The sequence below is a fragment of the Giraffa tippelskirchi genome, chromosome 10 (genome assembly GCF_054371585.1).
Source record: "Giraffa tippelskirchi isolate mGirTip1 chromosome 10, T2T-mGirTip1v1.2.pri, whole genome shotgun sequence".
Lineage (NCBI taxonomy): Eukaryota > Metazoa > Chordata > Mammalia > Artiodactyla > Giraffidae > Giraffa > Giraffa tippelskirchi.
The window spans coordinates 67,689,546-67,714,436 of NC_137284.1; the positions used below are offsets into that span (position 1 = coordinate 67,689,546).

The window sequence follows — 24,891 nt, forward strand, 5'->3', positions numbered from 1 at the left end:
GATCAACAAGTTTTCCATCATTGCAGCTGACATCAGCCTTCTTGACACATGCTCTTGACATTTTTGAGTTACATACCAATAAATCAAGAGGTGCTATTACTAGTTGCTCCTCAGTCTTGCTCCTAGAACTACCATAATATATAAGCCCTACTTCTGATCATCAGCATGTACATTTATTTGCCAGAGGAATTTTTCTGGCTTCTTCACTTTGCCCATGCAGACTGGAATGCAAGTTAACTAGTGCTTGTCTCTCAGTCCCCCATAACATTCTTCAAATAATGACTACAGTACTGGGAATTTGTAGATAAATACCACTGCCCTTTGGACTTTCCTGGTGGTATAACGGTAAAGAATCCACCTGCAATGCAAGAGATGCAAGAGTCGTGGATTGATCGCTGAGTCAGGAAGATCCCCTGGAGAAGGGCATGGCAACCCCCTCCAGTATTCTTGCCTAGAGAATCCCATTGCAGGTTACAGTCCACAGGGTCACAAAGAGTCAGACATGACTGAGTGCACACTCACCCACCACTGCCCTCTCAGATTCTTTTCCTTTTTTATTCTCTTTCTCTCTCTCTTTTTTCTTGGTGGCAGCATGCAAGGTCTTAGTTCCTCAACCAGGGATGGAACCCATATCCCCTGCAGTGGAAACACAGAGTCTTAACCACTGGACTGCCAGGAAAATTCCTCATATTTTCAAAGAATAAGTTTGAACTGTGAGTCCACTCTGTTAGATCAGGCTCCAGGTGACTGCAGTAGTAAATTTCTTAGTTAACTTTTCTTTGTTATCTCATTTTTCCACTAGCCTAAAGATGTTCCTGGGTTCACCTTCCAGTAGACTACTTGCACTCAAATCCTTGTTTTAGGGTCTACTTGGGTTGAGGAGAAGTGACATTAAATGCCAACAGGGTCCCATCGCTGGTGACAAATAGTGCCTGGGATTCTGTACTATCACCAAGACCTTCATTTGTGGTGAATTGGGATGATATAGAGGTGGAAAGTGATGCATGGGCTTATATAATATTACTAGCACTTGAGAGATATGAGATACGTTATTATAAAGATTGTGGGGTTTGTTGATTGGTGTTAATTGCCATTAAGTTATGGAAGGAAGAAAATGACAGCCTTACATCATCCAGTTCTCAAAGCAGTGCATAGTGGAACAACTCGAAAGTATTTAAAAGAACTTCACTTCCTATAAATCTATTGTGTGACATTTCTTTCCATCTTGGTACTGAAAAAGCTCTAAAAAATGCCAGTGGACAACCACACTAAAACTTAAAAGTTGTGATGACGATATGCACAAGCCAGAATAATGTGAAAGAAAAGATCACATGTCAATAAATATGGCTAGGACAACACTCTTAACTCTACATCACCCATTATGAAGAGGTAAAATAATCATTTCCTCTTCTGATGTAGAGTGAACTGTGTACACATAAAAATTTTTTGCAGCTTATTTTTGCAATTGTCTACTCTAGGGTACTTTAGAACCTAGAAACAGCTTTTAGTTTTTCTCATTGATAGATAACACTTTGTATCTAAAAATTGTTGGTATTTATCTTTTGTCCCTCTAAGAAATATTTTCCAGTCCCAGGGAGAACAGAATTCTTATAAAGTGATTTGTAATTTAACCTCAGAGTCTTTGTGACAAAAATCCTACATGCTTGTCAGATTTCAGTATGATGACAATAAGCCAACAATTTGCACTGGGTAACTGAGAATCCTGCCTCTTTTAAAAACCTATAACAGCATTTGAATGAGTAAAAGTTAACATGAGAATCACATATTTTTTCTTGTAAAAATTACAGCTAGTTTCTAGAAGTTATATAATGTTTTCTTAAAAAAAGAATGTGATGCCCTAAAGATTAGCATTGATCTATCATAATAACCAAGTGCATATTAAAAAGTACTAATTTAAAAAATCTTGTGTCAGTTTTAGTTCAAGTATAGTTAAAATGCTCTGCTGATTCCTTCATGAGTCCACCTGACATTTTCTGATCATCTCCTATATACGAGGCTAATGATTAAATAGAGTATGACAACACAGACATTGAAAATATGCACAAGGCTCTACAAATGCAGATACTCAAGCTATCTGGAGGAGTAGTAAATTACTATTAAGAAAATAAAACTTGAGCCCAAATTAAAAGGGCTATAAAAGTTGGTCAGTGGTTTTTCAGTAGTTCAACTGCAAGTATTAATAGTTCAGCCTGAGAGGATGGAGGAGAGATAAACCTGGAGAGGAAAGAGGACACCGTGACTGTTTGGACAAGATCTGAAGGAGGGCATACTATGTCAGAGTGCCTGGACTATTGAAGAGTCTTCATTATTCTCCTTTTCCTACCTTGTACAGTTCTGCCTGCCACGTCAGGAGTCTGGGCATTAACCTTCCACAAGTTTTTAGGGCTTACCTGAAGATGTTTCATTCCCCCATATTTGGATATTGAAAGGTAGGCAAACAGCTTATGCAAATTCTTGACTTTGATCCCAATGATTTTCTTATGATAACTGGCCTGAGAAATTCTTTCCTACCACTCCATTTTTTGGGCTGCTGCTAAGTCGCTTCAGTCGTGTCCGACTCTGTGCGACCCCATAGACGGCAGCCCACCAGGCTCCCCCGTCCCTGGGATTCTCCAGGCAAGAACACTGGAGTGGGTTTCCATTTCCTTCTCCAATGCATGAAAGTGAAAAGTGAAAGTGAAGTTGCTCAGTTGTGTCCGACCCTTAGCGACCCCATGGACTGCAGCCTACCAAGCTCCTCCATCCATGGAATTTTCCAAGCAAGAGTACTGGAGTGGGTTGCCATTTTTTTGGGCTACTTGCTAATAAAACCTAGCTTCTCTTCTACCCAAGGCATGATTTTGCCAACAGTTTTTCCCCCTCAAATGAAAATGGGTGAGAAATATATCATGTGTGATTGACACATTGTTCCTTTTGGTTTTATTCTCTTTTGAGTGGTTTAATAAATATATACATTAACTCCATTGTTTTGATTTAACTTAGAATTATTATGTAATTAGCATTTTAGTTAAATGATTTTAAAAATTACATTAAAAGATTAGGTTTTAGTCTTTCCTCTTCCCTTCAATGAATAATTATAAATGTTAAAATAATTATAATGTTATAAATATGATATAGTTCATATTTATATATGGTATTCTATATTTATAATTAAATATAATTCCAAAGAAACTTATCCTTCTGCAATAATATTCAGTGGAAACAAAAGCATGAAAATAAAGCTATTCATATATTTCAAAACTAAATAGTAGTCACATTACAATTTTTAACATGAAGATGCTACTTTGAAGTGTAAACTTAGCTGATTAGCAAAACGTAAGAAAACTTTTAAAGCTTAATAAAAAGGTCAACAAAAGCTCTTTTCAAATTAGAAAGCAAAGTGCAGATTAAAAGGAAAGAAATCACAAGTTTCTGAAGAATTTTCTAGGACTTTGAAACTTAACTCATCAGATGGGACTTAACAAATACAGAACTTTGTATTAGAAGTATATTTTTTTTCCCCTGTAAATGGAAGGAACATCTGGGCAGACTCAGACAAAAACAGAATGCCACAATCAGCTTATAATACAAGCCAATTGAAATGGAAAGAGACGATTCTCAAAAAAGAAAACCCATTTTGAGAATAAAGGAACATACTCAAAACCTACAATTTATTCTTAATGATGTTTCATTTTTCATTTGCTTTATAGCAGCCTTCTACCCAAGGGACAAAGATTGACAGACTATTCCTTGCTGCTGCTGCTGCTGCTGCTAAGTCGCTTCAGTCGTGTCCGACTCTGTGCGACCCCATAGACGGCAGCCCACCAGGCTCCTTCGTCCTTGGGATTCTCCAGGCAAGAATATTGGAGTGGGTTGCCATTTTCTTCTCCAGTGCATGAAAGTGAAAAGTGAAAGTGAAGTCGCTCAGTCGTGTCTGACTCTTCGCGACCCCATGGGCTGTAGCCTACCAGGCTCCTCCGTCCATGGGGTTTCCCAGGCAAGAGTACTGGAGTGGGGTGCCATCCTTAGTCCCTTAATTTTAGCTGTCCCCTAACTATGACTCTGGGGCTGGAATGCACAAACAGAACAATAAATCAAAGGAACAAAGAACCTTTAAAACTAGGGTAAGGCAGAGGGGAGAAGGAAAGTATGCTGAAAAATTCCCTTTACATGCATCCTTAATAATTGATAAAAAGTATCTAGTTTGCTGAGTCTAGTTACACATTTTTTAAGACAGATACATTTGTTCATTCTTTTCCCTGTCTAACTTTCAGCAACACAGAGAGTGCTGTTTCACATTTCCTCTTTCATGTTTTACTCTATCAAGTTATATAAAGTTGGAATATGTTGGGTTTGGTTTTGTAAGTATTCATATTTGTCAAGTCCTCAGCACTTCAAGACATACAATGTACACCTTGTAGGTTTGAAGCAAACTTTCATTTAAATGTCATCTTTTATAAAGAGATACACTGATGCTTTCCTCTTGAATTTAGGATTTCTCTTTAGATAAATGTAACACTCTCTGAGGCAAGCTTTGTTTGCCACTTCCAAAACTTGAATACCAGTGCTTTCTAGACTCTTGAATTGTTATAGACCAGATCTCGTTAGACTTTTTTCTGATTTAAATATTTTTTAATTTAGTAGTTGAGCTGTGTTTTATATGTGCTGAAATATTATAGTTAATTTCCTTTATACAGATAATAAAGTATCCTAGACCTAGTAACTAGGTGCACACATATCAAGACAAGCCTTTGTCATCCCAGTGTTCATTACTATTTTATTTCTGTCATTGTAGGATGGTTAAAAAGCACAGTTAGGTCAGATGGAATGCTCAAGAATAAGCTGTGGACGGTTGTTGATCTTTGGAAGCTCAAAAATGATTAGAGGTGCTTTGTAGTGACCAAATTGACCTAGTTATTCACTGTTTCAAGAACTTTGGCAAGACTTTGACAGGTTAACATTAAAATGATCATTGGATAGAATGGGGGAGTCTTAGTTAAGATTTCCTGCTACTAACTCAAAGTAGGGGTGTTGAGAATGAGACAAGATGCTCTGGAAATGATATACACAGGCTTCCACTGAACTTTGCAGGGAAACTAAAAATAAGTGTGGACTATGGCAGTGCCCATTCTCAAGTTTATTATAAATTTAGCAGGTTAGGGAATAATTTTAAAATATAAATGGGGTGAAGAAGTTTTGCACCAATGAAGTGATTTTTGTGTAGAGTATGTAAGTAGTTTCTTTAGTTTTAAGAATTGTTATTCTTAAATTTAGAAGTTAACTCACAATCTCTCTACCTTATGTATGCTATTAATGTTGTAGTAGTTGCGTGTAAATAAGTAATAAACTATATGGAAAAGTAGCAAAGCATTTTTATGATTATCATCTGTCTTTTACTTCAGATAGGAAAAAAATCATGTTAGCTCATAAATTCACTTTTTGGCAGTTTTTAGTTTTTCCTTTTCTGAAAGCTTTACATCACATTATGCCAAATCTCTAAACATTATTTTTTCTTTCTTGTAATCAGATTCTCCATCTTCATTCAACAATTCCCAATCTGTTACCAGATGTGATACATCTAAAGAGAATTGCTGTGCGTCTCTTCTTTAGATTGGAAAAGGATTTGCTTATTTATCTTTAACATTCTTGAAGCAATTTCACATAAAATACTCAGTGATGATGGGTGTGGTAATATTTAGATGATCTAGAATGATTTGTTTTTCCTAGTTATTTTGGAATGGTCATGATTCAGAAGAAAGCAGTTCAGTATTTGTTTAAGAAAAAATACCTTTTGTGCCTTTCATATACCAAGAGTAAATTCCAGCTTCATAACGAAGTAAAATGTTAACTCTCTTAAAATGAAAGTGTTATGATAACACAGGGAGACAAGGGGGGACTAAGTACCTGACGTCTCCTTCCTCTTCTTCCTAAACTTAGGTCTGCTACTGACAGCTCCCCTTGTCCTGGCTCCACCAGAAACTATAGGAAGGATCCTAGGTGGGACACTGTCAAGATCAAATGCACTGTACAGAGTCAGGCACAGAAGAGCTAATCACCAACACTTATGGGTTAAACAGCAGGTTAGACAAAACTTAAGAGATAATTAGTGATTCAGAGATAGATCTGCAAAATTACCCAGCAGCACAGAGAAGCAAGGATTTGGAAAATAGGAAAGATTAGTTAATTGACATTTAGACTGGAATGGACAGGTGCTTTATATTCCTAATGGGTGTCCTAGAGGAAAGAATACAAGTAATGGTGGTGGTGGCAGGCAATATTAAGGAGAGGATAATAAAAGTGATCATTATTCAATAACAATAAAACACATACATGGTATCAAGTATGTGCAAAGTATTGTTCACAGCACTTTCATTAAGTTAATGCTTGTAACATCCTTATGAGTAGGTATTGGAGGAATCCATAGATACAATAAACATAATACTTACTGAGCAGTATAAATTAAAAATAAAATGACATTTAGACACCTTGTAGTCAAACTACAGAACAAATAAAAAGAGAAGACTAGGATAAGAACCAGAATAAAACAGAGTAACAACAATTAGGTTGATAAGATAAATTTTAGAAACAGTGGAATAATAGTTTCAGTGTATAGAAAGAAAATAACTATAAAACTAGAATTAAGTATCCAGCACAACTATTTTCAAGTAAGAGGGAATCATAATAATACTTTAACATGAAATAGAATATTTGCCATCAATAGAAATTTACTAAAGGAACTTCAAAATGAATGTACTCTGGGAGAAAAAAGTTGACTCCAAAATGAAGGTCAAGAGGCAAGAAAGAATAGGAAGCAAATTAGTAAACATTTAACTAAATTTAACCAAATGTTGTCTTTATAAATAACAGTAATAATTTCTAAATTAAAGTATAAAGGAAGATAAACAATAGCATGTAACTTGGAAAGAGACTGACAGGAATTAAGCTGTTGAAAAAGTTATATTTTTTGAAATGAGAGTGAAGAGTGACTTATATTTTGTTTTTCAACTGCAAATTTCAAAGGCAATAATCATAAAGATCAAAATATATGTTATGCCCAAGCCCGTTAAAGGGAAAAGAGGAAGCAAAAACCAAACAAATAGAGCATCTCAATCAATCCAAAAGAAAGTATGAAGAGAGAAAAAATAGCAAAAGTGGAACACCTAGGAAAAACCAAAATGATAAGAAATAAGTCAAAATATTTGTAATTCATGATACACAATTTTTCCAATTACAAGGCAAAATGACTAGTAGTGAAAAAAAAAAAATCAGCCTTGCATCGAATTCCAGAGGCACACATAAAACTTAAGGCTAGAGAAGTGTTGAAAGTACAGTAGAAAAAGATTAGCCAGGTAAATATATTTTTTTCAGGAAAATTTAAATAAAGATGAGTAGCTTTCAAGATAATTTTTAAGTAACCTTTAATAACCATTAAGTAAAAAGCATTAGGGAATAAATAAATCACAACATATAGTGATTTACCAATAGTTCTATGTCAACTATCGTTGTCTGTGTAAAAGTATCAACTTGTTTAAACTACATTTAAATCCAACAGGTAGGCATTATTTATATTTCCATTTTTTTAGATGAAGAAATGAAGGGATGGGGGTTAAATAATTTGCTTCAGATCACAGCTTGTATGGAATAAGATTAGGGTTCAAATGCAGAAGCCAGTTTGTCCCCAGAGTCCATCCACTTAACCACTATGTTATGCCACCTAAGAAAAGGCTTAGTGTACTAGAAACTTGTAGGCATCTAATTTAATGGCCTCAAGTATATAAAGGGAAATTTGATAAAATTACAAGGAGAACTAAGCCAATAAAAAAAGGGGGAAAAAAAAGAAATTTCAATACCTTTCTAAATTATAGAAGATTAGGCAGATAATAAATTCACAAGATGAAGAATTGATAAAAAACAGTTTAAAGTTTGGATTTAACAGAAGTTAATAAACTTTTTGCTCTATATCAAAACTTTATAAAAGTAAGGATAAACATTTGTTATCTAACAAGTTATTCCCAAAAATGGTAGCTAAGAAAAACATGATTTTTCTTATATCACATTACCTGTGGGTCAGGAATTCAAGTATGGTTTTAGTGCTTTGGCTTATGGTGTCTTTTGAGGTTTCAGTCCAGATGATGGTGTCATCTCAAGACCTGACCTGGGGATGATCCACTCAAAAATCACTCTTGTGGTTTTTATTAAGATTCAGTTCCTCCTGGGTTGTTGAACTTGAGGGCCTCGTCTCTTCCTGGGTTGTCTGGAGGCCTCCCTCAGTTCATTGCTATATAGGCCTTCTTATGGGCAAACTGGTAGCATGGTAACTGGCTTTTCTCAGAGATGAAGAGAGGGAAAATGAGGAGAGTGGAAGGAGAGAAAGAGAAGGGGAAAAGGATATGGAAATAGGGAGAGAAGTTAGGTATCTTATAACCTAATTTAGAAGTGACAGTCATTCCTTCTGTCATATTCTGTTGGTTAGAAATAAATCACTAAGTTCAGCATACCCTCAAAAGAAAGGGATTACATAAGGGAATTAATATCAGGAAGTGGTGATCATTGGGGATCATCTTAGAGGTTGACTGAGCGGCTTCACTTTCACTTTTCATTTTCATGCATTGGAGAAGGAAATGGCAACCCACTCCAGTGTTCTTGCCTGGAGAATCCCAGGGACGGCAGAGCCTGGTGGGCTGCCGTCTATGGGATCGCACAGAGTCGGACACGACTGAAGCGACTTAGCAGCAGCAGCAGCAGCAATATGGTGCTAGTGGTAAAGAATCCAGATGCCATGCAGGAGACGGAAAAGATGCAAGTTCAGTCCCTGAGTTGGGACGATCCCCTGGAGGAGGGCATGGCAACCAACTCCAGAATTCTTGCCTGGAGAATCTCACAGACAGAGGAGCCTGACAGTCTATAGTCCATGGAGTCTCAAAGAGTTGGACATGACTGAAGCGACTTAGCGTGCATGTACAACACAGGTTATGAACACAAAATACAGGACAATAATTTGGAGTGGGGAGAAGCAGATTATAAAAGGAGAACAGAAATAGGTGCGACTGTTTTGTCATTAGCATATTTCTGAATTGAATGATTGAGTTGAAGGTGTCCATTTTGGTATTCTTTATAACTTCAGAGATTCAGTGCCATTTTCTTTTGTATGTGTCAAATATCACATATTTTTTCAAAAAGAAAGATAGTGGTCATTTTCTGAAACAAAACAAAAAGCTGTACCTAGTCAAGACTGACCCTTGATAGGTTTAGATTCTACTAAAAATTAGCCATTGCATTTATCTGATTTATGATTCTTAGAGGAAAGTTTACTTCATTCTTCTGTACTTCAGATTTTATATGGTACATTTTAATTCTATCTTTTAAGTAAAGTGTTCATTCATTCATTTTAAAGTATAGTTAACTCAATCTTTTAAAGGCTCCAAAATTTTCCCATAAAAGGCACTGTAACAAACTTATAAGTACAAAATATACTTTGTGGATTTTTGGTCCCATGAATTTAAGCACATGTAAGCTTTTTCGGAGAAGGCAATGGCACCCCACTCCAGTACTCTTGCCTGGACAATCCCATGGATGGAGGAGCCTGATAGGCTGCAGTCCATGGGGTCGCTAAGAGTCAGACACGACTGAGCGACTTCACATTCACTTTTCACTTCCATGCATTGGAGAAGGAAATGGTAACCCACTCCAGTGTTCTTGCCTGGAGAATCCCAGGGACGGCGGAGCCTGGTGGGCTGCCGTCTGTGGGGTCACACAGAGTCGGACACGACTGAGGTGACTTAGCAGCAGCAAACTCAAGTCTTTGCTGTAAATGTGATCTCTAAATGTTAGAACTATTGCAAACAAAAGAACTTGATTCCATCGTTTTTATATGGAGGGTATTTTTTTTTTCTGCCCAACCCCTTGCCTGGTGTTATCAGAATACAGTTTGATAACAAGAATCAAGCTAATAACATTAGCTTATGACTGATTAACTGTCCAGTTTGGTCTCAACTGAAAATTCTGAGCCATTAATTTTAATCTTATGATAATACTCATAGGACTGTAAACCATTCTCCTTCATTTAAATACAACAGTTTACAACTTAAATGCATATGCAATAATGAGTTAGGAAAATTTTTTACTCTGAAAAAAGTACCACAACTGAAATTTTCTAAAATAACATATTAAAGTTTTAATTAATTTTAATTACCCCTTTTCAGTTAAGATCAACTATGCAGTAGTCCTTTGATTTCCAATTCATATTATTCTGAATGTCTCTTACTTGGTATTTCAAGAGAGCTGCATTGTTTGAAGCTAATTGAAGATTCTGCAAAAGTATACATTACAAAATTGAGATCACTATAAAAATTCTAAGCAGATGGTACAAATATATATAAGAAGTAATAAGTAACATCTATATAAATCATTCCTCAGCTCCTAATCATACTTTCTTAAGGTAACCAATTAAAAAATATTTATATGTCTTCATAGAAATTTTGTTATTAAAAACATATGTGCATGCAAACACACACATTTTAAAATGAGTATAGCAGGATTATTGTCTAAAAGTTTGCCTTTTCATGTTTTTCATTTAATATAACATAGCCATCTTTCAAAGATGTAGAATTAAGTTCTACATGACTTACTGTTTCATATGGTCTATAGAAATTTCATAGCTGAATATATAATAACTATTTTTCTATTGATGGTCACTTAAAATATTATTATTAAAAGAATAATATATCAGAGGTTATTGTTTAAAATTTTTATGTACTCTCTTAATTAGCTGTATCTCTTAAGATTTCCACTGACAGGTCCCATTTTGTAGCACCGCTCTTAAAAGTGGATGTGATAATTCTTTAAATTTGGATCTCAATGAAACATTACAAATCTTGATTTTAATTTTCATTTGTCAACTCAATTATAATTACATTAGCTAAAGTATTCATAACAGTATGTCAATTTCAAATCAAATGAACAGCTTAAAAATAACAAAGTTCGTCTTAAATATTTTATCTATTTTAGCATTAAAAATTATAATATAGTAATATTAGACTGTTTACTCTTCTCTGACACTTTTGTGAATTATGATAAATAACTTGCTTTTTGAAAAATAATGAGTAGCATCTTAATTAATTGCAGTGTGGCTTTTACAAAGAGCTTGAGGCCTAATTAGTTAAAATCTCACGTATGTATTTTCAGCACGAGAATTCTGTCAGAAGTTACAAACTGCTTATCCATCATGGTTTCAACCATGCTTGTCAGTTTAGTTTTCTCTGAGGGATGGGGAATGAAACAACTCTCTTTCTAGCCAGTGGTTTCACTAGGTTAGTTAGTGCTTAGTAATATAGACTGGCAGAGCCTGTTATCAACCTGCTTGTATGGGTTAATGAAGGAATTTTCTGTTTCAGTGGAAACTCAATAGATACTGGTTTGGAAGACTATCATGATGTTCAAAACAATTAGAAACAGGACATTTCTCTTAATCACTTGGTTTAACAGTGACTGGAAGGTCAGGTCATCTAAGCAGAGCTGACAGGTAGTACAGTCTGGGATCCTTGTTTTCTCATTTCAGGAGAAAAACACCTCAGTGCATCTCTTGGCAGCCCCCTCGTTTTCAATGTGAATCTAAGATTGGAAACATTCTAGAATATATTATGCTTCAGGACTTTGTCATTACCTGTAAACTGCCTTCTGTCTGCTTTAACTCATTGCCCTTCTTGATTCCAACCATACGGCTCTAGAAAAATCCCACTCTTGCTCTGCAGAGCCAAGCACACAGCCGTATGCCAATGCTCAAAATGAGCAATTCAAGTTTTATTATTTCTGGTAAGGTCAATTTCCATTTCCTACAGCTGTTTCTTCTTTTCTGGGGAGAAAAAAGAAAACTAAAATATTTTTCAGAATATTTTTCTATCACTCATGTGAGACATGGTACATATGCTATGAGAAGGTGCCCCAGTTTTTTTTACCAAGTTCTGCTACTGCTTTGTGGTTTTTTTCTTGGTTTGAACCATTCTACTCTTCTTTGAAGGCCACTGTGTAGACAATGAAGGGGTCAGCCTATCCATAGCATTTCTGATGCTTTATTTATTTCACTTGTAATGCTGCAGGCAGGGTGTATTGATGATGACATTACACTGAAAATGGCTTCAATCTTTAATATGGGGAGATAGGTTTTAGGTCAGCTCCAAAGGAAGAATTGACTATTGTCACAAAAAAGAATTTGAAAAAAAGTCCTGTGTATTTCTGGAGTCCTCAGAAATTGCAAGTCATCAGTGAGAATGCATCAGCAGAGGACACTGATATGGCAACAAAGGGAGTCAGAGTAGGGGAATGAAGCACCTTGCAGCTGCCGTCTCCATAAACTGACATGGGGGTATCATCAAGATCGTCCTTAGAAAAGAATGGCAGGTCTTGATGGCTAAAAACACAACTTGGCGCCATGGAAACACAAACCCTAAGAATTTCCTTTGATTCATAATCAGAGCCCTCAACCAAGAGAGAATATCTCAGCTCAGGCAGAATTGAACCAAAGCGGTAAAGAAAATACAGATGAAGATCCTGAGATTTTAGAATGAGAATCTAAACTAGATCCTACCAGTATCTCTTGGTCACATTAGTTAGCAAGGGCCACAGTTACTTGGTGAGCAAGATTTAAGTTTGATATAAGAATCTACTATATATATATATATATATATATATATATATATATATATATATAGTATATGATCTATTTATCTTTCTGCCTATCTGAGGGAATTGGGAAATAAAGTGGAATTATTTTCACTCTACTGTTTGAGTCCAAGTAAGTCTTAATACTTTTCTCAAGTTTCTAGTCTCTCAAGTCAAAGACTTCCAGTTATTGTCATATGTAAGACATATAGCTGGAGGGAACCTACTTACTTCAGATAAAATTATAGTGCCAAGAAGGAGTATATTCAGGAAACCATCATCCTTTACAAAGCCTTTTTTTCTCTCAGGCTGTATACCACATATGGGACTTACGATTATTTGTCAATAATAGGAGAAAAAATTATAACTTTGAAATACCTGAAAGTACTGGCCATATTCATTGCTAGACTTTTCCAAGTTCAATGTACATATGAAAAATGAAGGTTTTCTGCTTACCCTAATAATTCTCACAGTAATTTAAATCTCATATAGATTGTCACTAAATCTTCAAATACAATTCATCCCTTACTAGCACAATGGGAATTGTTAACTGCAGTCAGCCAAGTGGCTGAAATTATTGATTAATCACCAGGTGTAACAGATGTCTAGGTCACAAGAAAGACCGATGCTGTGTTAGCAAAGAAATTTATTTTTGAAAGATGTCATGTCTGCATTAAATGTTTAGTATGCTGTCTTACCCAGTGGTCGTTTTGCATTGCCTGTGTTATCTGGGAACTGAGGATCTAGCACCATCTGCAGGTGAAACTCTGCTAATTCCATCTGGCAGTTACAACATTTTTGTGGTTTTTTTTTAATTTTATTAAAAAAAAAAAAATATATATATATATAAGTTATGACATTTTTAAAAGATTGACAGCTGACGTTAAGTTTGTTTTCACATTGATGGACTAAACTGTCCTCAATTTTAAATAACTATATGCCAGGGTTGATTGAAAATTTACATCTACTTATTTTATCTTGCTTTCGACTTACATATTGTTTAATCAGTGCTTTTTAAAAGTAAACTCTTTAGTCAGGAACAAGAAACACCAATATACAATAATCATTGGAAAACCTAAAACCCAAATAGAGGAGTCTGTCATCTTTTCCTCAGCCTAGTGGTTCCACTAATTCATTTTTAGCAACAAAAAACATATAGTAACACTCATATATTGGACATTTATTAGATGACATTGTGAAAAATTATTTATAATTATCTCATTTTAAATTACAAATTATCCAGCTAATCTCTGAATCAAGATTTCCGGGAGAAATATCAATAACCTCAGATATGCAGGTGACACCACCCTTATGGCAGAAAGTGAAGAAGAACTAAAGAGCCTCTTGATGAAAGTGAAAGAGGAGAGTGAAAAAGTTGGCTTAAAGCTCAGCGTTCAGAAAACTAAGATCATGGCATCTGGTCTCATCACTTCATGGCAAATAGACGGGGAAACAGTGGAAACAGTGGCTGACTTTATTTTTCTGGGCTCCAAAATCACTGCAGATGGTGATTGCGGCCATGAAATTAAAAGATGCTTACTCCTTGGAAGGAAAGTTATGACCAACCTAGATAGCATATTAAAAACCAGAGACATTACTTTGTCAACAAAGGTCCATCTAGTCAAGGCTATGCTTTTTCCAGTAGTCATGTATGGATGTGAGAGTTGGACTATAAAGAAAGCTGAGCGCCAAAGAATTGATTCTTTTGAGCTGTGGTGTTGGAGAAGACTCTTGAGAGTCCCTTGGACTGCAAGGAGATCCAACCAGTCCATCCTAAAGGAAATCAGTCCTGGGTGTTCATTGGTAGGACTGATGTTGAAACTGAAACTCCAATACTTTGGCTACCTGATGTGAAGAGCTGACTCATTTGAAAAGACCCTGATGCTGGGTAAGATTGAGGGCAGGAGGAGAAGGGGATGACAGAGGATGAGATGGTTGTATGGCATCACCGACTCAACGGACATGGGTTTGGGTGGACTCCGGGAGTTGGTAATGGACAGGGAGGCCTGGCATGCTGCGGTTCATGGGGTTGCAAAGAGTTGGACACACCTGAGTGACTGAACTGAACTGAATCTCTGAAATGAGAATTATTTATCCCTATCTTACAAATGAAGGAATTAAATATAGAAACTCTTTTTGCAAGTCCACATAACTGGAAAAAGATGGCATGAAGATTTGGCGTTGAACTAAAACCCAGGTCTCCCCAACTCTAGAGGGTCAAGAAAGGTTAAGAATATTTGATAACTCAAATATTTCATTTAAATGTTAGCATGAATAAACACAAAATAGCCAAGCATATTAAACAAGGTTTAAGATCAGAATTCTGTTTTGGAAGATGACATAAACACTGAAAGTTACACATGTTGAAGTACTTTTGCTTAAATTCTCAAACACTCATTATCTTCAAAATATTTTCCAAATAGATTTTGGATAAAAGATTTTTCAAGTTAGTAGATGTGAAAATATAACCAAGAAATAAGGAAAACTTAAATTACTTCTCCATAAATTTACTTGCTTTTCAAAATTCACATTATATTTCTAAAACATTACTTCCATTTGCATGAGTCATTAGCTTTCATAAGGAGTGCTTTTATATAAAATCTGTAAGCTGTAAACCATAGCATTTCTTCATTATTAGCCTATACAGGTCCATTAAATCTATTATAAATGCATAGTCTACTGATTAATATCTCAGTTGCAGCTTGAGAGTCTTGGTGTGGATCTAGAAAACGTTTATGAAGATTTTAATATCCTGGTTTAGACATTTCAGGATAAATCCTTGAGCTACTATAACTTTTTAACTATTAAAAAATATACATTGAAGATCAGTTTAATAAGGTTACTGATAAAATTGCAATGCTGTATACTGAGCAAAAGAGGCAGAAGCAGATATAAAAATTACAGCTATTTCATTATGACAGCTTCTATAGGAATTTTAATTCTAGTTATTAACTTTAAAACATTATTCACTTTCATCTAAAGTACTTTTTTCTTTCTAGTACGTATTTTCACAACAGATTACAAATTTAACCACATACATATTTATTAAAGGTTTATTTTGCATTTGTATTTCTATATTTTTGGTAACAAAATAAGACATAGTAAAACATGTTATAGTCACTTAAATGATTCTTTAAAACTACCTTTCATCAAAGATGAAATGATAAAATCTCTTTAATTCTGATACTGAATGCTATTACTTAAAAAGATTCTTATCAAAGTTAGGCAATAATTTTATTCTAACTATGTCTTTGTCTTGTAATTTTAGACATGGCCTAGGAATGCTTAGTTTTTCCATTTAAAAAACAAAATGAGTTTTGTAAACTCATATGATTTAAAATAGGCATGTTCAAATTAAAATGTTTTTTGAAAAAGATAATGAAAAGTTTGAGGTCAAATATAATAGAGAAAAAGAAATGTTATAACTCTAGTTAATGTATAATTATTTGCATCACTGAAATAGAGCTTTTAGTTATTTGTATATTCTTTGTTGACATTCCCACTTCTTTAACAATCATGTCAATCCAATTTTCTTTCATTAAGTATTCAAATCTCTTTTGATATTTATAGGCGGTTTTGATTTTGTGACAGTTTCTCTCATTTCTGCATCAAAATAGATCGTGGTAATGAAAAGAATGGATGAATAAAAGACCTTTTCACAGAAACACAGTGACCAAGTGAGTCTTTTAAAACTCCAAATTCCATTATTTCTTCCCCCGTTCTCCAGAAATGGTACACGTCAGAGCAGCAGAAAGAGTAGGGATGAAAAATAAACAGACCAAACTAAACATGGTTTTTTATCACTGAAAAGTAATAGCTTTATCTCCAGAATATAGTCCAAAGCAGTAAGATGCAGAGCTTTCAATATGTCCCATGTGAGCTCACTTTTGTTGCCTTGGCATCACTGTCACTTCCTCCTAAGGCTAGGAGCTACATTTTCCAGAACCCCTTCTCTGTGTGGTTCTGGGTTAGAGTTCACCAATGAAAACAGCCTTCCAGTGAGTTAGAAGCTGGACATCAATAGGAAGCCATTATTTTTTCAAAGGTGTTTGCTGCTAGATGCTTGGAAATAAAGTGACATCTTCATTCTCAATTTCTCTGACCTTCAGCAGCTGCTTTCCTGACCTCTTCCCTAGCCTCCCCTATCCCCACCAAGGCTCTTCCAACAGTCCTGAGAGTTCCTAATTTTGCATTAACACCTTATATCTGGATACGTCAGATGCCTTCTATGATGCTGACTGGTCCCAGATGATAAAGACACTATCACAGTAAAGACAGGGAAAATATTCAGTTTATTAAATATTGTGAATGTCAGAAACATCATTTCAATATGTTAATACCAAATCACATGTCAGAGTAAAATTTTGATTATCTGGATTTCTCCTTTCCTTTTCTCTAACAATGACAACTAAGACCAGTCTGTATTTATTAGTTTCTTCAGCCTTTAAAAGAGCTTTAAAAATGATGTTCAAATAAACTTCAAGTATTAATAGTTAACTTCAACTTCTTCTGAATAAAAATGTTCATTCTTATACTTGATATTACTCAATGGTGTTTGACCTGCAGTAGAAAGAGGGAAATCAAGTTTCAAAGAATATTAGAACACTAGGTAATTCTGACTCATTATTTGCTACCTTCTTCCTCCTGACATAAAGCACTAGAGACGAAGAACTGCTCTCACAAAATTGAGATCTAATCAAGATCATATTTAAATATCAAAACACTTGTGACTTAATGGCACTTGCATACAATTGTATATGATTCCATCTTGGTAAAGGGTTATATTCAAGAAATATCCATGCTCAATAAAACCAAATAAATATTTTTATATTCTCCAGGGAAAGACTTTTGACATTCATGTATTGCAATATTTCCTCTCAAGTCTCTTTGTCTGCCCTTTTCTTTCTCCACCTCTCTCTATTCCTCTATCAATGTAACCACCAACAAATTTACATAGTTTTTTCTACATACCAGCCACTGTTCTAGGTACTTCACATATTTTAGCATATTTAATCGTATGACAACCCCATATAAGCTCCATATTACAGATGAAAACAATTAAGGCTCAGGGTGGGGTTTAATACCTTGCCCAAGGTCATAGAGCAAACAGTTGGCAGGGATGTAGGAAGTACACTTGGCAGTTAGGCAGCAGGTTATGAAATCTCTCAAAGCTGTTCATCAAACTACCCTCTTTAGCACCTTCCTTCCCCATTTCCTCTTTCTCCATGTCTTCTTTCTAGCCAGTAATTCTTTGTCTCTTTCATTGAAATTCTAGCAACCCATAAGAGCTTGGGAGAGCAGGTTACCATAGAGCAGGACATGTGGTCCTTGAGCTAACTCTTTTTGTTTCATTTGCCCCATGACCTCATGTTTTTTCTTTCCTTAATATGGTTCCAGACGGATCTCAGGAACATAAATGGGGATGATGATCTGCTAGTAGTCATATGAGGAAGGATTCCGATAGTAAAGAAATACATAAAAATAGAACACAGAGAAGTAGTTTAGTATGTCAAAGTGGACTTCAAAGCTTTTGAGGTCATAGGGTTTTCTGTGCCATAAAAAAATCTCAAGTAAAATAAAGTATATTCAGACAGCCTTCAAATCCAGGAAACTCAAACTTTTATATTAAAATATTTATTTTTCTCAATAATAGCTGATCAAATAGTTACCCAGTAACTTGTGTTTTCTAGTGTTCAAACCATAATACTATTATGATCTTGTTTTTCTCAAAATGGGGATCGTATCCTTCCATGAGGAACACCAGTGCTAGGAGAAAGATATATATACATATCCACTTTGCCACCAAGCCAGTCTGATTCAGTATCTTCAGGAATAAAATTCCTTACCATTTTTCAAAATATAATACTCCAGAGTACTTTGATATTCAAGATCTTTGGATTTTTTGAAGTGCTAAATAGCATATCATTGCTTTTTAAAAGGAAATCTAATAGATCATAGCTCAGTTGATAATCTACCTGCATTGCAGGAGACCTGGGTTCAATCCCTGGGTCAGGAAGATCCCCTGGAGAAGGAAATGGCAACTCACTCCAGTATTCTTGCTTGGAGAATCCCATGGACAGAGAAACCTGGCAGGCTACAGTCTATGGGGTTGCAAGAGTTGGACACAACTTAGTGACTAAACCAATAGATTAAGAAATTTTTGGAAAGTTCTGCAATTTTTCTTTTTTGGGGGGGGGTTGGTGATTGTGCAGGAATCAGGACTAAAAAAATATCTTGGCTGGTGATATTTTAGAAATCTAAGATTGGAGGCCTAAAAAATTCAGTTTCATTTTACAAGTGCTGATGCGATCACAGAAACTTTGAAAATAGATGTTTACATAGCACTGGCCTTATAATTTATGTGGGAGGGGACAACTTCAGAAACTGCGAGAAAGTCTTACTGCTTTCTTGATTTTCAAAATACAAAGAAATCCTAATTCTAATGATATGAAGAGTGTTTAAAATTTGTTTTCCCTGAAATGTTTTTTTGGCCACCTACTCCAGTTATTCTTGCCTGGAAAATCCCATGGACAGAAGAGCCTGGTGGGCTACAGTCCACAGAGTCACACAGAGTAGGACACAACTGAACATACATCAAGTAAATGAAGAGAAGGGCTTCCCAGGTGGTGCTAGTTGTACAGAACCTGCCTATCAATGCAGAAGACACAAGAGATGTGAGTTGCATCCCTGAGTTGGGAAGATCCCCTGGAGGAGGGCACAGCGACCCACTCCAGTATTCTTGCCTGAGAAATCTCATGGACAGAGGAGCCTGGCAGGCTACAGTCCATATGTTTGCAAAGAGCCAGACAGGACTGAAGCAACTCAGCATGCATGCACGCAAATGAAGAGAGAGAACTATTATCAAGGAAAGGAATGAGGATATTCAAGGCTTCAGTGGCATATGATCCACTGAACATGTTTAGAAACACGCCTCCCCCCATCAATGAAGTAGTGATTTACTGATGTAAAGGTGGTGAATTTTTTTTAAAGGGTGAAGGTGGCCTTTTTAACTAGTACTTGGCCAAATATAAATTATTGGTGTCTTAAATCTATATTGTGAGATATTTGCTCTCTTTCAGCTCTCGTGTCATGAAATATTACATATTTGATGGTTGTTATCTACATGCTGAAATTCCATAAGCGCATGTGAAAATTCTGAGTAACAAGATAACTCTATAATGACACAAAAATAATATGATTTCTAGTTTTAGAGGAAAATAGTAGAATCTTATATATTTTCTATTTTAGAAGTAAAAGAACAAAACGCATTAACAAATAGGTATAAATTACTGTATCTATCAACTCAATATCTCAGTTGATGGCAGGTATCAATATCTAATACATTCTTTGTTTAAAATATAAAATACCTGTATTTTCTTTTCACATTTGACTCCAGAATATCCAGTGTGGCAAAAACATATGTTGGGGAGTACACATCTGCCTCCATAAAGACACTTCTGATTGCAAATTGCTGTAATACACAAGTTTTTACAGTTACTGTCTTTTGACACAAATGCTTCAGACAATTCCAAAGGCCTGAAGCCATTCAGCAACTTGGCTATAAAATAGTCATAAGAATCAATGAATGACCAATTGCACTACTATATTTCTGCAACCAGTGTGCAAACACCCACATATGCAGACGTCAAAAGAGCAAACACCGCCAAATTCAACACAACAGTTTCACTATTTCATAAAGATATCAATATTATTAAAGCAAACATTTTCATTGGCTATATTTTAAAGTATTTGAAACATATCTTTTTGTTTTCTTTAGAGAGGAGATTCAAATCAGTAACATAGCATTCATAATTTGTTTTTTAATAAAAGTTTTTTTAGCAAAAATTTAAAAGAGGCAAATCAGTACTGACCAACATATGGAAAAACAGGCAATTTTATGTACTACTAATGGATATTTAATGTGAAACAACTCTATTAGAAGCTTCCTAAAGATTTTCATATTATCTGTACTAGAAATTTCTTCTTTAAAATGTCTTCCTATGCAGTTTCAAAATACCTATATCTATTCAATATCTATCTTTTGTCTTTTTTTCTCTATCATTTACCTACCTACCCACCTGTAGATAAAAATTTTTATAATAGTAACAGTTTGTAAATAACATAAATGTTCAACATGAGAGGAAAGGTCAAGTGAATTACAGTATTTATATTATGGAACTTAATATATCATTTAAAATTATGTTTCTAAGGACACTGAACCACTTTTAAGAAATACTGACTATAGGCATAATGTAAAATTATATACAATACAGTTATTTTTCATGGGAGAGGTATCTGTTTAAATAGCTCATAATACTCCCTTTAGTATAAATGCAACATTGAAAGGTATGTTTTTATCAGAGCTATTGTGTACAGCTGAGTAGGTTGTGTAAAGGACGAGGTTCCACAGCTAACTAAACACTGTTCATATCACAGACATCATAGATTTGAATATTTATTACAGCAATTTTTCCAGAAGATGGCAGTAAAACAACTTGTATAAATAACATCATCAATATTTAGACAGTTTCCAGACACAAAGAAGTAAAGCATTTTTGAGGAAGGGGACTTCTAAAAACTCACACAAAGTTGCTTCAAGGTGCAAAAACAGGGTACACATATTCAGACTGTGCTCAGAGTACCTGAGTTCACAATCACTGGAGCATATTTTCACATTAATGTGCTTTTAGCATCTCATCATTCTCTCTCATAGTCCACACAACCCCTCTCCAGAATGAGTAGGCCAAATCGAGGTTGAGTGTTCCTTTTTATAGCATTTTATCACATCTAACTTTCAATGTGAATTACTGATTTTTGAACACATATTTCTTACATAAATACTAGCACTTAATGAATTCTTTGAAAATATTTTACTAGAATGAGAAGTGAGTAGTGATTAATAATAAAATAAACTGAAGAGTCATAAAAATTATAGCAGAATCTCAGACAAATGGAAATGAGTGTGGTTCGAAAAGCAGAGAAGGTATTTCTAGTAAAAAAGGACAGTCATCTTACAATTGTATAATTTCAGTTTATAATACCTTTGCATTACCAGTTTTGATATCATGTAGTTACTGAACATTTGAAAGTACTTTGAGGAGATTTTCTGTTTTTCCCATTAAGTCAATCTTTGTTAATATTTTAAGATGTTATTTCAAGTTTACATAAATTTCAAAATGGCATAAAATTTGATTTTTCTCCATAGCGTGAGATCCCATCTATGTAAAAATTTATGACTAAAAGTGGAAATAGCTAACATGAGAAAATCAAGGCAGAAACTAGTTCTGGGCGATGGAATTTGGAGAGATTTATTTTTTCAATTTTTTCATATTTTCTCTGATTTCTATGATAGATATATATCTACTATAATATAGAAAAACATTTAAACTTTATACTAAAAACTTCTTCATCTTATTCCTCCTTGGAGGAAAGCAGTCAAAAGTTACAAACTTCTAGTTAAATAAGTACTGGGGATGAAATGTACAACATGATAAATATAATTAGCACTGCTGTACATTATATACAAAAGCTTATAAGAGAGTAAAAGTTCTCATCACAAGGGAAAGATACTTTTTTAAAAAGTTCTTTAATGTTGTACCTGTATGAGATGAATATTCACTAAACATTGTGGTAATCATTTCATAATGTAAGTAAAATCATTATGTTGTACACCTTATACAGTGCAGAATGTCAATTATATTGCAATAAAACTGGAAGAAAAAGATCTTTTAAAACGAAAAAAAAAATTCTTAAGTCCACCTAAGAGGAATTCACTGACACCCTACAGACTGTACTTTGGATCTTTCTAAGTTACACAAAACATTAATATAATATACCATACATTCTTTTTTAAATAGGTCTAGAAATGGATAAGACATCCCTCCATTTCTAAAACTTTAATAGATTAGCATACTGGGATTTATTTTTCTATATATATTTCTCTTAAAGCTATACTGTATTTAATAATTATAATAGATTCAAATTCGGAACATAGAGTAGAAAGTGAGTTCTGTAGGCTTACGTATTTGAAACTGTGCTTCTGCCCATGTGGTAGGACAGTGGCATATGCTGGGAGCAATACATTCACCACCATTTTTACATTTCTGAAAGCAGATTGCTGCAAATAGAAATATGAATAAGTTTAAAACTTAATTTACTAGTCAAATCCTACCATAAGCCATAACAATTTTCATTAAAGAAAAAAGAGAAACAGTTAAAAATCAATGATTAAAGAATTTTTCCCCTTAGAAAAATTTTTCCCATTGTTAGACGTTTATGGAAAAAATGGAACATTTGAATGAGAACTGCCATCATCTCAAAAACTAGATTGAAAGCAATAAAACCTCTCAGGAGATTCTGAACTGGTGTGAGATGGGACCAAGAAATCAATAATTTTTTTTAAAAACTTCCCCTGACTGCTACTTATAACTGAGACCAAGACTTAAATACATGTCATTTATCCTGGCAACTGTATTGGATAGACTGGAAAATACAGGATACCCTGTACCTCTGCTAATTAGAAAGAAAGTTCAGAAGAATCGGCATTTTACTCTATTTTAAAAAGTTATATTTTTTACGATTAAAATTAAGTGATTTATTTCGACCTAAGGCAGAGGAGTTTGTTTGATGTTGACATTCCAAGAGACATTTATGGAAAACAGTTTTAAAGTTGAAACATTGATGCAACTGATGCTAATTGCGAATTTCCTAGGAAAGCTCATACATATTTTGTAAGGAAATTAGGACCTTTTTGATTTAGAAGTTTAGGCAAGTCCAGTAATAAACCAATGGAAGGAGGTTGCTTTGCACAGGGAAATGGAAGAAGAGTGAAATAAAAAAGATAAATTCTAAAAAAAAAAAGATAAATTCTAAAGTAGGATTAAATAAGAAAAAATAAAAGCAAGGAAACAAAAAACAAGGAACATGCTCTTTGTCTGAAGTCCTGCTTTATGTTCTCATGCAGACTTTAGCCTTTTTAAGGGTATTTCCCTTACGTGTGTTGCATTGTTTCCCTGTCCAGCCAGAAGGACAAGAGCAAAGGTTTGGTCCCACACACTTTCCTCCATTAATGCACATGGGAACATAGATACCTGGAGATAAAGGGATGAAATATTAGTCCTTAAATATCAATAGTTTTGCTATTTAATATGTTTGCTTTACCTGTAGTTGGCAAACATATTTAGTAGTGTCTTACTTTTTTGACATCTGCCAGTGTATCCTTCAGGACATATGCACACATTATTTCTCATGCAGTGACCACCATTCTTACAGGGAGGCTGGCAGATAGCTGAAAGAACACATGGCAGCAATCTGTGAATATCACATATTCAATTATTATATATTATATGTTGCATTCAGTGTGTGTTATCTATGGGGACATAAGGCAGAGAAATGAGCTATTAAAATAAAAGATCACAACTGCAAGTTGTTAAAACCATTCTTTCTAAATCATCAAATACAGTGCTTATAGCCATAAGTTGCTAGTGGGTTAGCACACTTTGAAATATATTGAAGTGTTTGTAACCAGTGGAGCCTTCAGTATGATAGTGAAAATATTGTGAATCTAATCTTATGTTTCACCAAACTCTGAAGTAAAGAGTGAAATGACCTGGGAAAAAACAAGAAAAAAGTCAAAACCAAGCTCAAAATAAGACCTGTTCTTGTGGAAGTTAGAAAAACTCAACAATTGGTCGTATGTTTAGAAAGAACTTTAAAGTTACTTTTGGGTACCTACTGAGGTCATAGAAACAGAGCTTTATATGTGACTTATTCCTGTCAGGGCCTGGGAAAAAATCTTTTTAACAATAAATCTTCAGCTTTTTCAGGAATATTTATTGGATAATTCTGAATATAGTGTACTAGTAACTTCTATGTATATGGTTCTGTTCCATGGAGTTCAGAAGTTGATGTTTATAAGAGGATTTTTCTTGCTTCATACTTTTTCCCGATGTGACAATTAAATGCAGTTATTTAAAAATATTAATACAAGAGGATTTATAAGAGGATTTTTCTTGCTTCATACTTCTTCCCGATGTGACAATTAAATGCAGTTATTTAAAAATATTAATACAAAGGCAAACTTGCCTGTAAATTTTTAAATTTAATTTTCCTTAAGTGATGATTAAGTGGATTTTAGTTTGTGCTGTAAAAGTGAATGTCCAATTATTTTGTTTTGGTAATAAGGTATTTGTGGACAGATTCCCCTTCTGAAAATTTCCAAACACTAAGAAAAAT

The 24,891-nt window shown here is 34.6% G+C and overlaps 1 protein-coding gene across 1 annotated transcript in view; it reads right to left on the bottom strand.

Annotated features, from left to right (window-relative positions):
* Positions 1-16,930: 16,930 nt before the first annotated feature.
* Positions 16,931-24,891, bottom strand: part of VWDE (von Willebrand factor D and EGF domains) — a 62,179-nt gene continuing 54,218 nt past the window's right edge. Inside the window, 6 exon segments of the mRNA XM_081531163.1 lie at positions 16,931-17,217; positions 17,964-18,087; positions 20,025-20,128; positions 22,679-22,774; positions 23,652-23,747; positions 23,852-23,944. Coding sequence (XP_081387289.1) covers positions 18,040-18,087; positions 20,025-20,128; positions 22,679-22,774; positions 23,652-23,747; positions 23,852-23,944 — 437 coding nt within the window. The 3' untranslated portion in view covers positions 16,931-17,217; positions 17,964-18,039.